Source organism: Ctenocephalides felis, unplaced genomic scaffold (assembly GCF_003426905.1).
Source record: "Ctenocephalides felis isolate EL2017-DRISC unplaced genomic scaffold, ASM342690v1 CF-g0.4_SCAFFOLD_03571, whole genome shotgun sequence".
In the NCBI taxonomy this organism is placed as follows: domain Eukaryota; kingdom Metazoa; phylum Arthropoda; class Insecta; order Siphonaptera; family Pulicidae; genus Ctenocephalides; species Ctenocephalides felis.
In genome coordinates this window covers 61431929-61444743 of record NW_020539725.1, presented here as the reverse complement: position 1 = coordinate 61444743, position 12815 = coordinate 61431929, and the positions used below count along the sequence as shown (strand labels likewise).

The 12815-nt window shown below is 30.6% G+C and overlaps 1 protein-coding gene across 1 annotated transcript in view; it reads left to right on the top strand.

Annotated features, from left to right (window-relative positions):
* Window positions 1-4109: 4109 nt before the first annotated feature.
* Window positions 4110-12815, top strand: part of LOC113386947 (probable ATP-dependent RNA helicase DHX34) — a gene marked incomplete at its 5' end in the record, with an annotated part of 19085 nt that continues 10379 nt past the window's right edge. The window contains 4 exon segments of the mRNA XM_026624706.1: window positions 4110-4133; window positions 6433-6475; window positions 6478-8353; window positions 10537-10796. Of these exon segments, the coding sequence (XP_026480491.1) occupies window positions 4110-4133; window positions 6433-6475; window positions 6478-8353; window positions 10537-10796 (2203 nt within the window).

Below are 12815 nucleotides of genomic sequence, written 5' to 3'. Positions count from 1 at the left end.
TCCACGTTTTCGGGCGCACGGATCAACCGATTTGAATGGTTTAAAAAACATTCGATTCCTATCGATAGGGAGATGTGCTGATTAGTTTTTGGCAAAGGCAGGTCCAGCCGTTACGGAGATATGGAGCAAAGAGTGCAAAAAATAGAAAGCGAGTTTTTGAGAGAACGGATCAACCGATTTGAATGGTTTAAAAAACATTCGATTCCTATTGATAGGGAGATGTGCTGATTAGTTTTTGGCAAAGGTAGGCCCAGAGGTTTCGGAGATACCGAGCTAAATTTAAAAAAAATGGCTGTTTTTGAGAGAACTAAGCGTCCGATTTAAATGATTCAAAGAACTTTCTGCTTTTTTCAACAAAACAATTGATTTTGGAAAAAAAAATTTTTTGTTTCTAATTTTTTTTCAAAAATTTTTTTTTGTAATTTTGGACTAAAAATTCAAAAAATCACCCAAGCTAAGCACAGTCTAAGCGCCACTCTGGTAGAAATGTTTACGCAAGTGCGTTTAGACTGTTTGTGTACTGGAGCACTTTTTCAATTTTGTGAAAATTATTGAAAAATGTGAAAATGCCGCCAAGCTGAGCACAGTATAAGTGAAAATGTCGCAAAGAATTATTTGCAAATGCGTTTAGACTGTGACTATGCGGGAGCACTTTTTCAATTTTGTGTAAATTTGGCAACTATTTTTTTTTGGAATTTGATTCGAAATGAAATGACGATTGTTAATGTTCTGGAGATGATAAATTGATTTATTTATAATTAACTTTCCATAGGGTAAGTAATCGCAAAAAAATCGAAAATGAAAATTTTTATATATCTTCACGTTTCAGAGGTTTCTGAATATGTTGGCATACCTTGGAGAAAATTGATGTATGTGTGTGTGTGTGTGTGTGTGCGTCCATGTGTGTGTGTTCGGATACAAATTTTCGTCGACGATTTCGGGAACACGGATGAAGCAATTTGAATAATTCAAAAAAACATTCGATTCGTATTGATAAGGAGACGTGCTGATTAGTTTTTGTCAAAGGCAGGTCTAGCCATTCCGAAGATATGGGGCAAAAAGGGCCAAAAACGGTAACTCAGTTTTTAAGAGAACGGAGCGTCCGATTGGAATAATTCAAAAAACATTTTACTTGTATTAACAGGATGAAGATTTGATCAAATTTTCATGAAGATAGGTCTAGCGGTTTCGGAGATCTAGTAAAAAAAACTAAAAAAAATAACATTTGGCGGTCAACAATAATCATTAGACATTAGACATATGCATATCAAATTATCAGATATTTTATTGAGATTTTAACAATAAGTATAAGTTTTGTTTACATTCCTATGGGTTCCGTACCAATGTTTTTCCGTTAGACAGCGACGCGGCGCTTACGCGCTTTATATTTTGTCTCTATGCAGTTAAGGCAGTACGATTGCTTTGAAAAAAAGTTCAGATCTTCCAAAATATGTCAAAATGAAGATAACATTTTTTCCAAAAAAAAATTTTTACAAAAAAAATTGTTTAAAAATTTTTTTTAAAAAAAAAATTTTTTTTTTCAAAAAAAGTAATTTTTTGTCCAATTTAAAATTTCTAAAAAATCTTATTTTTTCGAAGTAAAATTTTTTCAAAAATGTTAATCGTTTTTAAAAAAATAATAATTTTTGGCACGGGAAGTTCCAGCAATTTGCCTTAAGGCACGATGCCTTAATTGCCTTAAGACAGAATTCCACTTACAGCTAGTTTTCTTAATTTTGCTTGTCAGTAGAGTCCTTTTTTATCTTCTAGCATTTAAATTGCTCGTCAGTAGAGTCCTTTATTATATTTGAGATTTAAATTGCTCGTCGGTAGAGTCCTTTATTATATTCGTCATATTTTGTTATTTTTTGTCGATCCCCCCCTTCGCCCTCTCACCAGCATACTTTTGTTACAGTTTTCAAATGTAACAAAGTCGTGCTAATAAACAAATGCCGATCTAAAAATAGTTTCTTTGAAAATGTAAACTATCCGTAAAATAATATATACAAGCGCAACCGAAGCAACGTAAAATAATATATCGTACAGTTGAAATCTTTGAACATGCGCCTTAGTAACTTTTACATATCCACATCTATATCAATTTGTTAAGTGACACAAGCATAACCTAATAATAAAACAAAAACAAAAATGAATTCTTATCACCATTAATTATTAATTCTATTAATTATTATCACTATTAATTTTATTATTATTACTATTTCAATTACCATGAGTTACAAAAGTAGCCAAGAGGAGAAAGTGAAATTGGCAGGAGACGACTCGAAGGATCGCCTCTACGAACCGAAACAGAATCAGAAGCTCATCAGGATTTTTACAGTGGTGGCGTATGTTTTTTGTGTCTCTCTGGCTGCTATCATATTGTCCTTGTATTATGTTTATATATGGGATCCGACGACGCCACATTGTAATCGGCAGAAGAAGTTGGCGGAACCGGGGGGTGCAACCAAGTGTGCAGGTAGTAAATGATATATGGTAATTGTTATAAATTATTTATTACTTTTTTGTATTTTTTATTATATTTGTAATATGATTTTTGAATTTTGGAACTAAAAACCTACCCTTATTTTATTAACTTCCCGTAGTAGTTATAGTAAGGTGTCAAAAATCGAGAATGATAAGTTTTGCATTTCCCGACGTTTTGAAAGTTTCTGAACATTTTTGAGGGGCATATCTCAGAAAACTAAATGGATATGTGTGTATATGTGTGTGTGTGTTTTTTGTATCTAAAAAACTTTCTGCTTGTATTGACAAAACAATTGCTTTTGAGGATAAAAAATTCTAACATCTTTTTTTATTTTCCATAAATATTTTTGTAATTTTGGATTAAAAATTTAAAAAATTCAAAAAATCACTAGTAGAGTCCTTTTTTATTTTCTAGATTTATATTGAAATTTGCTCTGTCAGTAGAGTCCTTTTTTAACTTCTTTTTTTTAAGATTTTGCTCGTCAGTAGAATCCCTTTTTATTTTCTAAGTAGCTGTTTAATTTTGCTCGTCAGTAGAGTCCTTTTTTATTTTCTAGTAGAGTCCTTTTTTATATTTGAGGTTTAAATTCCTCCAAGTTGCTGTTTAGTTTTGCTCGTCAGTAGAGTCCCTTTTTTATTTTCTAAGTTGCTATTTATATTTGCTTGTCAGTAAAGTCCTTTTTTATTTTCTAGTAGTCATTTCTTATATTTGAGGTTTAAATTTAATTTGCTTGTTAGTAGAGTTCTTTTTTATATTTGAGGTTCGAATTTAATTATGCTCGTCAGTAGAGTCTTTTTTTATTTTCGAAAATGCTGGTGAATTTTGCTCGTGAGTAGAACCCTTTTTTACATTTGAGGTTTAATTTAATTTTCTCGTTAGTAGAGTCATTTTTTATCTTCTAAGTTGCTGTTTAGTTTTGCTCGTCAGTAGAGTCCTTTTTTCTGGGATTTTGCTATTAAATTTGCTTGTCAGTAGAGTTCTCTAAAGAAGTATTGTTTCCCCCAGAAAATCCGATTTGCTAATTTTATTATATTAATATATTAATTTTAATTCGACGTTTCAAGTAATTCTGAATTGAAAATTTGGAAAAAGTATGTGTGTGTGTATGTTTGTGTGTAAAGTTATTTTAGTATTCAGATTGTATTTAAAAAGACCTTCCAAATGATACCCCACATGCCATGAAATATACATTGTAAATTTTTGAAGTAAAACTTCTTTAAGCTCGTTTACAAGAAATTCATTAAAAGTGTTTATTTTGTAGACAAATCGCAGACTTAATATGAGTATTCGGATTCTACTCAAAAAGACCTTTCAAATGATACCCCACATGCCATAAAAGATATAATCTAAAATTTTTGAAGTAAAACTTCTTTAAGCTCGTTTACTACAAATTCATTAAAAGTAGATAAACCTCATAGTTAATTACAGTATTCGGATTCTATTCAAAAGGACCTTTCAAATGATACTCAACATGCCAAAAAACACAACCTAAAATTTTTTGGAAGTAAAACTTCTTTAAGCTCGTTTATTACAAATTCATGAAAAGCTAATAAACCTCATAGTTAATTGCTATATTTGGATTCTATTCAAAAAGACCTTTCAAATGATACCCAACATGCAAAAAAAAACACAATTAAATTTTTTGGAAGTAAAACTTCTTTAAGCTCGTTTACTACAAATTCATTAAAAATTGATTAACCTCATAGTTAATTGTATATTTGGGTTCTATTCAAAAAGACCTATCAAACGATGAACAAAATACCAATTTAATGTTTTTGAAGTAAAACTTCTTTAAGCTCGTTTGCCACAAATACATTAAAAGTGGATAAACTACATGGTTTATTACAGTATTCGGATTCTATTCAAAAAGACCTTTCAAATTATACCCAACATGCCAAAAAACACATTTTCAATTTTTTTAAGTAAAACTTCTTTAAGCTCGTTTACTACAAATTGATTAAAAGTGTATTTTATAAATATGTTTGAAGGACATCGATTGGAAATTTAATTAGTAGTGAAAGTTACTATAAATTAATAAAATATGATTAATTTCATTTATTTGTTTTGCAGAAAACTACAGTCAAAATATTTAATTGATGACAAAGAATTAATTGTAAGTTTATCAACACTCTTCAGATATTTAGGAAGAAATTTGATGGTGATTATCAAAACTGCCTTGAATCAGCTGGACTTCCCAAAAATATCTTAAGTAATTATTATTTAATAGTATTAAGTTAATAATAATATAATAACTCGAATCAAATGAAAGTTATATTTAGAATCGATTTAAGAATAGTTCTTTCAATCCTATTTTTTCTTGGATGTTTTTATGCAAAAGGCGTTTAGTAACTTTCATTAAATTAAAAAAATAATTTTAAATTAATGTCTAATTAATTTAAATATTAACAAAAAATGTTTATTAATTAAATTGTGATCTAATGTATTTAATTTAAGATTCATTACTTGTTAGCTTTGTAAGTCAATATATTATTTAAAGTCAAAAGAAAACTTTCTATATTAGAAATTTAAATTAAAAAGTAAATTCTAAATTAAAAAATTTAATGTTATTTCTTATAATATTTAAGATTAAGTGATGCAAAAAATGTCGTTTGAATCAGTTGTATCAAAAAATTGTTTGATAAACTACTTTAGAAACATAAATATATTTAATTAACACAATTTAATTTTCAATATAATCATAATTTAATTATTAAGTACATAAATATATTAATTACTAAATCCATTTAATTTTGGTTTCTAACATGTTAGTTTTTGAATAATTTGAATTTTGCGCCTTAAAGAACCGAACTAATTTAATTATTAAGTACATAAATATATTAATTATTAAATCCATTCAATTTTTGTTTCTAAAATGTTACTTTTCAAATAATTTGAATTTCGCGCCATAAAAAACCGAACTCCATTTTGTTTGACAGTTCTTTGTCATCTCTTTCAAGTTATGATGCAAAATTTGTTATTTATTAAATTTAATACAACTTAATTGTTTTATACAATAATATGCACTTAAATAATATAATAATAAATATATTAATAATAATATTCATTACATTTTTGTTTTTTCTAAGTTGGTTTTAAATAATTTGAATTTTGCGCCATAAAAAACCGAACTCAATTCTGTTTGACAGTTCTTTGGCACATCTTTTGGACAATTTATTTATTTAAATTTAGTGTAATTTAATTGTTTTATATAATAATATACACTTAAATAATATAATAATAAATATATTAATAATAATATGCATTACATTTTTATTTTTTCTAAGTTAGTTTTAAATAATTTGAATTTTGCGCCACAAAAACCCGAACTCCATTTTGTTTAACAGCTCTTTGACATCTCTTTGAGGTTATGATGCAAAATTTGCAAATCGTCATATCTTTTGTAAATAAAGATAAATATAAGTTAGTTTTATATTAAAAGTAGTTATTATGTAATTATTTATAAATAGTGATTGTTAATATGAGTGATTTTAGTGTTTATTAATAATATTTAATATGTCCAGACATGAATATGTAAGTAAATTAATAGTGAAATAGATTTTGAGGTTATGGGGAAAAAATATTATTTATGTTCTATTTCTTTTATTGTTTATATTTATATGTAGATACGTTTGTTATATATAAAATGTATAGGTAATGTTTTATTAATATTATAATATGATGAATTACAAGAAAACTGTCAAATGGAGTCAAATGGAAACGAAGAGATTTTCACTTGTACTTGATATATCTTATTCAAATATTTACTTCAAAATAATGCTTTTTAATTTATTCAGTTACTATATATATTTTTTTATTATTTTCAGAGTAGACGATACAGTACAAGCGACTCCGACAGTGACAAACATTCCCGAAAGCACAAAAAATCAAGAAAATCCCAACCATCATCCAGCAGGCAAGATGAAGATGTCGAAAAACCTGACAAAAAGTTCAGTTTTCTGGACTACCAAACCGAGTTGAACAATGTCATCATGTACGGTAGGGAAAACGATCATTTAATAAAGACCATAAAGATTTCTGGCTTTTTGTTAAAAAATATGAAACGTTGCTCGCTAAAAGCGGCCAAGAATTGATAAATAAATCTAGAAACGATGATGTAGTTTGTAGTAACAAAGGTGTACCTAAAAAGTATGATAAACGGTTTACCATGAATATTAGGATACCTAATGCTGATGCTATGTTTAATCGTATACCGATCGATTATAGTAGACGTAAACAAGTTATAGGTAAATTGGAGTTTGAGCACTTCTTGGATGTCGTCACGTTTTATCTAGATTTTAAGCAAAAAGAAAAGTTTGGTAAATTAAAAAAGTTGCGGGAGGCGCAAACAAATTTACCCATACATCAGTATAAAACAGAAATTTTGCAGGCTGTTGATAAAGAACGTGTGGTCATCGTTGCAGGTGATACTGGTTGTGGCAAATCCACACAAGTGCCTCAATATTTGTACGAACACGGGTATCGTAGTATTGCTTGTACCCAACCCAGACGTATAGCTTGTATATCTTTGTCCAAAAGAGTCGCGTACGAAATGCTTAATGAATTTGGGAGCATTGTGGGGTATCAGATACGTTTTGAACGTACTAAAAACAAGACTACTGAGATTTGTTTTATCACGGAAGGTCTTTTGTTAAGGCAAATGTCGTCGGAGACGGTTTTATCCAAATACCAAGTTTTGGTGTTGGATGAAGTTCATGAGCGCCACTTGCACGGTGATTTTTTGTTGGGTGTTATTAAATGTTTGCTGCAAACCCAAAAGGATATTAAAATTATCCTGATGTCTGCGACTATAAATATACATTTATTTAGCGCGTATTTTGCTAATGAGAACGCGCGGGTGATACAAGTGCCTGGACGTTTGTTTCCTATAACTTTGCACTACCGGCCGGTTTTTGTGGAAGCCAAAACAAAGTCTGAGCGTCTTAATCCTGAACCGTATGTGCAAATAATGCAAATGATCGATGATAAGTATCCGAGGACTGAAAAAGGTGACATGCTGGTTTTTGTTAGTGGTATCAGCGAAATTACAGCGGTTGTGGATGCTGCCAAGGCGTACAACGAAAAACACGGCAACTGGGTTGTTTTATCCTTACACAGTACTTTATCCTTGGCCGAGCAGGATAAAGTTTTTGACTACGCTCCTGATGGTATGAGAAAGTGCATAGTGTCCACAAATATTGCAGAAACCTCAGTCACTATAGACGGTATACGTTTCGTCGTGGATTCCGGTAAAGTTAAAGAAATGACTTATGACACCATGTTTAAGATGCAACGTTTGAAAGAAGTCTGGATTTCTAAAGCTAGTGCACAACAACGTATGGGTAGAGCTGGTCGTACAGGTCCTGGTGTATGTTACAGACTGTACACACAAGACCAGTTTGATACAATGGATTTATACACAACCCCGGAGATACAAAAAGTACCCTTAGACTCCTTGTTGCTACAAATGCTTTCCATGGGTCTCCCGGATGCACGAAAGTTTCCTTTTATCGAACCGCCTACAAACCAGTCCATCGAAGACGCTATTTTATCTCTTAAGCAACACAGTGCCTTAACCAACGATGAGTCCTTAACCAGCACAGGCAAAGCTTTGGCAAGGATTCCTGTGGACATAATCTTAGGCAAAATGCTTATATCAGGATCCGTGTTCCACCAAGTCGAACCAGTTCTGAGTGCTGCAGCTGCTTTAAACGTCCAAAGTCCTTTTACTAATCGCGCCTACCGCGATTTAGAATGTGAACGAGCCAGGAAACCCCTGGAATCAGATCACGGTGATCCTGTAACCCTGCTAAATTCCTATCGTGCCTGGTTAGAAGTCAAATACGAGTCTGATGTGCACCAGGATTCCAGGTCATTAAACATTTTAATTTTAATTTTTTTTTTATACTGAATTTATAGTTTATAGTTTAGTTTTTAGTTTATTTGTACCAGAGTGGCGCTTAGACAGTGCTTAGCCTGGGTGATTTTTTGAATTTTTGTATTTAGTATTTTTCATTATCAACTGTGTTTTACCAGACATGAAAATAAAAAGGACTCTACTGACAAGCAAACTATATTTTGCGTTATATGAACTGACGAGCAAACTGAAATACTCGTCTGCTCGTCAGTAAAGTCCCCTTTTATATATTTCAGCTTTTGCTCGTTAGTAGAGTCCTTTTATTAATTCTAGATTGGTTTGCTCGTCAGTAGAGTCCCTTTTTTAATTCTAGATTAAGTTTGCTCGTCAGTAGAGTCCCTTTTTTGTATATTTTAACTTTTGCTCGTTAGTAGAGTCCTTTTATTAATTCTAGATTGGTTTGCTCGTCAGTAGAGTCCCTTTTTTTAATTCTAGATTAGTTTGCTTGTCAGTAGAGTCCCTTTTTAAAATCTAGATTAAGTTTGCTCGTCAGTGGAGTCCCTTTTTTGTATATTTTCTATCCTTTGCTCGTCAGTAGAGTCCCCGTTTGTCTCTTATAGATTTTGCTCGTCAGTAGAGTCTTTTGAATAATTTTCTATACTTTTGCTCGTCAGTAGAGTCCCTTTTTGTAAAGAGTAAAATTAACTTTTGCTCGTCGGTAGAGTCCTTTTATTAATTTTTTATACTTTTGCTCGTCAGTAGAGTCCCTTTTTTGTAAAGAGCAAAATTAACTTTTGCTCGTCAGTAGAGTCCTTTTATTAATTTTCTATACTTTTGCTCGTCAGTAGAGTCCTTTTTTTGTAAAGAGTAAAATTAACTTTTGCTCGTCGGTAGAGTCCTTTTATTAATTTTCTATACTTTTGCTCGTCAGTAGAGTCCCTTTTTTGTAAAGAGCAAAATTAACTTTTGTTCGTCAGTAGAGTCCTTTTATTAATTTTCTATACTTTTGCTCGTCAGTAGAGTCCCTTTTTTGTAAAGAACAAAATTAACTTTTGTTCGTCAGTAGAGTCCTTTTATTAATTTTCTATACTTTTGCTCGTCAGTAGAGTCCTTTTATTAAATTTCTATAATTTTGCTCGTCAGTAGAGTCCATTTTTTGTAAAGAGTAAAATTAACTTTTGCTCGTCAGTAGGAACCTTTTATTAATTTTCTATACTTTTGCTCGTCAGTAGAGTCCCTTTTTTGTAAAGAGTAAAATTAACTTTTGCTCGTCAGTAGAGTCCTTTTATTAATACTAGATTTAGTTTGCTCGTCAGAAGAGTTTCTTTTTTAATTCTAGATTAGTCCTTCTTTTTCACTTTGCATAATAAAGTTTGCTCGCCAGTAGAGTCCTATTGTCTTTTTGTAAATAAGTTTGCTCGTCAGTAGAGTCCTATTTTATTATTGAAAATCATTTTGCTCGTCAGTAGAGTCCTAATATATTTATATAATTTATTTTGCTTGTTAGTAGTGTCCTATTTTATCTTCGTAATTAAGTTTGCTCGTCAGTAGAGTCCAATTTTATTTTTATTAATCATTTTTCTCAACAGTAGAGTCCAATTTAATTTTCGTAAATAATTTTTCTCGTCAGTAAAGTCCTATTTTTTTCGTAAATAAGTTTGCTCGTCAGTAGAGTCCCTTTTTTAATTCTAGATTAGTTTGCTCGTCAGTAGAGTCCCTTTTTTAATTCTAGATTAAGTTTGCTAGTCAGTAGAGTCCCTTTTTTGTATATTTTAACTTTTGCTCGTCAGTAGAATCCTTTTAATAATTTTCTATCTTTTGCTCGTCAGTAGAGTCCCCGTTTGTCTCTTATAAAATTTGCTCGTCAGTATATATATATATATATATATATATATATATATATATATATATATTATATATCATATAGTTTTAGATATAACAAGATGGCAAAAATAATAAAAGTTACATCATTTGTAATAATATATTTGAAAAGATTTAAAATTTCTTGAATATTTCATTACGGTACGGGAAGTTCCAGCAATTTGCCTCAAGGCACGATGCCATACACCACTAGTTATAAACTATATTACAATTATTATAATAATTGTAGATGTAGTAATATAGTTTATAACTTATAGTGTATGGCATGGTGTCTTAAGGCAGTCCTTTTATTAATTTTCTATAATTTTGCTTCCAGGTCGTGGTGCAGGAGACGCGGTTTTGAAGAGCAAAGGTTCTACGAGATCACCAAATTGAGGAACCAGTTTAGGGATTTGTTGCAAGATTGTGGCATGTTGGAGAATGAATTCGAGGAGAATTTGAGTGGAGTTGATCGGGCTATCAGACGAGGAGAGTTGAAACAATTAAGGAGGATGAAGAGAGAAATTAAGGAGTCGGCTGTGAGGAATAAGAGGAGGGTTCTGAGGGCTGATAGATCTGATGAGGAACAGGATAAAGGTAATAATAATAATAATTGTAGTTGTAGTAATGTAGTTTATAACTAGTGGTGTATGGCATGGTGTCTTAAGGCAAATTGCTGGAACTTCCTGGTAATGAAATATTCGAGAAATTCTAAACATTTTCAAATATATTACAACAAATGCTGTAACTTTCATTATTTTTGCCATCTTGTTATATCTAAAACTATATGATATATAATATATATAATCATTTTTTTCATGAAAATCGTTTTCTATTCAAAAAGACCTTTCAAACGATACCCAACAAGCCATAAAAGAAACGATCTAAAAATTTTGAAGTAAAACTTCTTTAAGCACCTCAGCTATAAATTCGTGAAAATTCGCATAGTTCACTTTGAGTTCCTCGATTTATTCGATAAAAAAGTATTAATCACATATTTAAAAAAATAATAATAATGCTTAACATTCTAATTATAATACAATCATTAGTTTTGTTTGTTTTTATTACAAAATAATATTTTTTTGCAAAAATCGTCATCTACTCGTCGAGACCTTTCAAAGCCATAAAAGAAACGATCTAACATTTTTGAAGTAAAACTTCTTTACGCACCCGAGCCGTTTTTCGAGCAAATCAAATGTAAATCATAAATCATAAATCAATTTATCTCCAGAACATTAACAATCGTCATTTTATTTGGAATTCAATTTATAAAATAATAGTTGCCTTAAAATTTACACAAAATTGAAAAAGTTGTATCATTATAGTACAAGACGATAGAATTAAAATTTTAAGAGAAAAGGGACTCTACTGACGATCAAATTAAAACTTTAATACAAAAAGGGACTCTATTGACGAGCAAATTAAAATTTCAGTACAAAATGGGACTTTACTGACGAGCAAATTTAGATCTAGATAATAAAAAAGGGACTCTACTGACGATCAAATTTAAATTTAGATCTAGATAATAAAAAAGGAACTCTACTGACGACCAAATTAAAACTTTAATACAAAATGGGACTTTACTGACGAGCATATTTAGATCTAGATAATAAAAAAGAGACTCTACTGACGAGCAAATTTAAATTTAGATCTAGATAAAAAAGAGACTCTACTGACGACCAAATTAAAATTCTAATACAAAAAGGGACTTTACTGATGAGCATATTTGTAATGGAAATACAAAAAGGGACTCTACTGACGAGCAAATTTATATGCCAATACAAAATAGAACTCTACTGACGATCAAATTTAAAATGTCCATAAAAAGGGACTCTACTGACGACCAATTAAACAAAAAGGGACTCTAATGATGAGCAAATTTAAATTTAGATCTAGATAATAAAAAAGGGACTCTACTGATGAGCAACTTTAAAATGTTGATAGAAAAAGAGACTCTACTGACGAGCAAATTTAAATTTAGATCTCTAGATAATAAAAAAGGGACTCTACTGACGAGCGACTTTAAAATGTTAATACAAAAAGGGACTTTACTGATGAGCATATTTGTAATCGAAATACAAAAAGGGACTCTACTGACGAGCATATTTAAAATGTCAATACAAAAAGAGACCCTACTGACCAGCAAATTAAAATTTTATTAGAAAAAGGAGTCTACTGACGAACAAATTAAGTCACTGTATATACGCACTTGCAAATAATTCTGTGCGACATTTTCACCTATACTGTGCTTAGCTTGGCGGCATTTTTACATTTTTCAATAATTTTTCACAAAATTGGAAAAGTGCTCCAGTACATAAACAGTCTAAACGTACTTGGGTAAACATTTGCACCAAAGTGACGCTTAGACTGTGCTTAGTCTGGGTAATTTTTTCAATTTTTGATCCAAATTACAAAAATATTTTATGGAAAATAAAAAAAAAGATGTAATAATTTTTTATCCTCGCTGTGTTTTTTAAATCATTTAAATCGGACGCTTAGTTCTCTCAAAAACTGCCATTTTTTACATATTTAGCTCCGTATCTTCAAAATGGCTGGGCTGCCTTTGTCAAAAACTAATAAACACTTCTCCCAATCATTACTAATTGAATGTTTTTT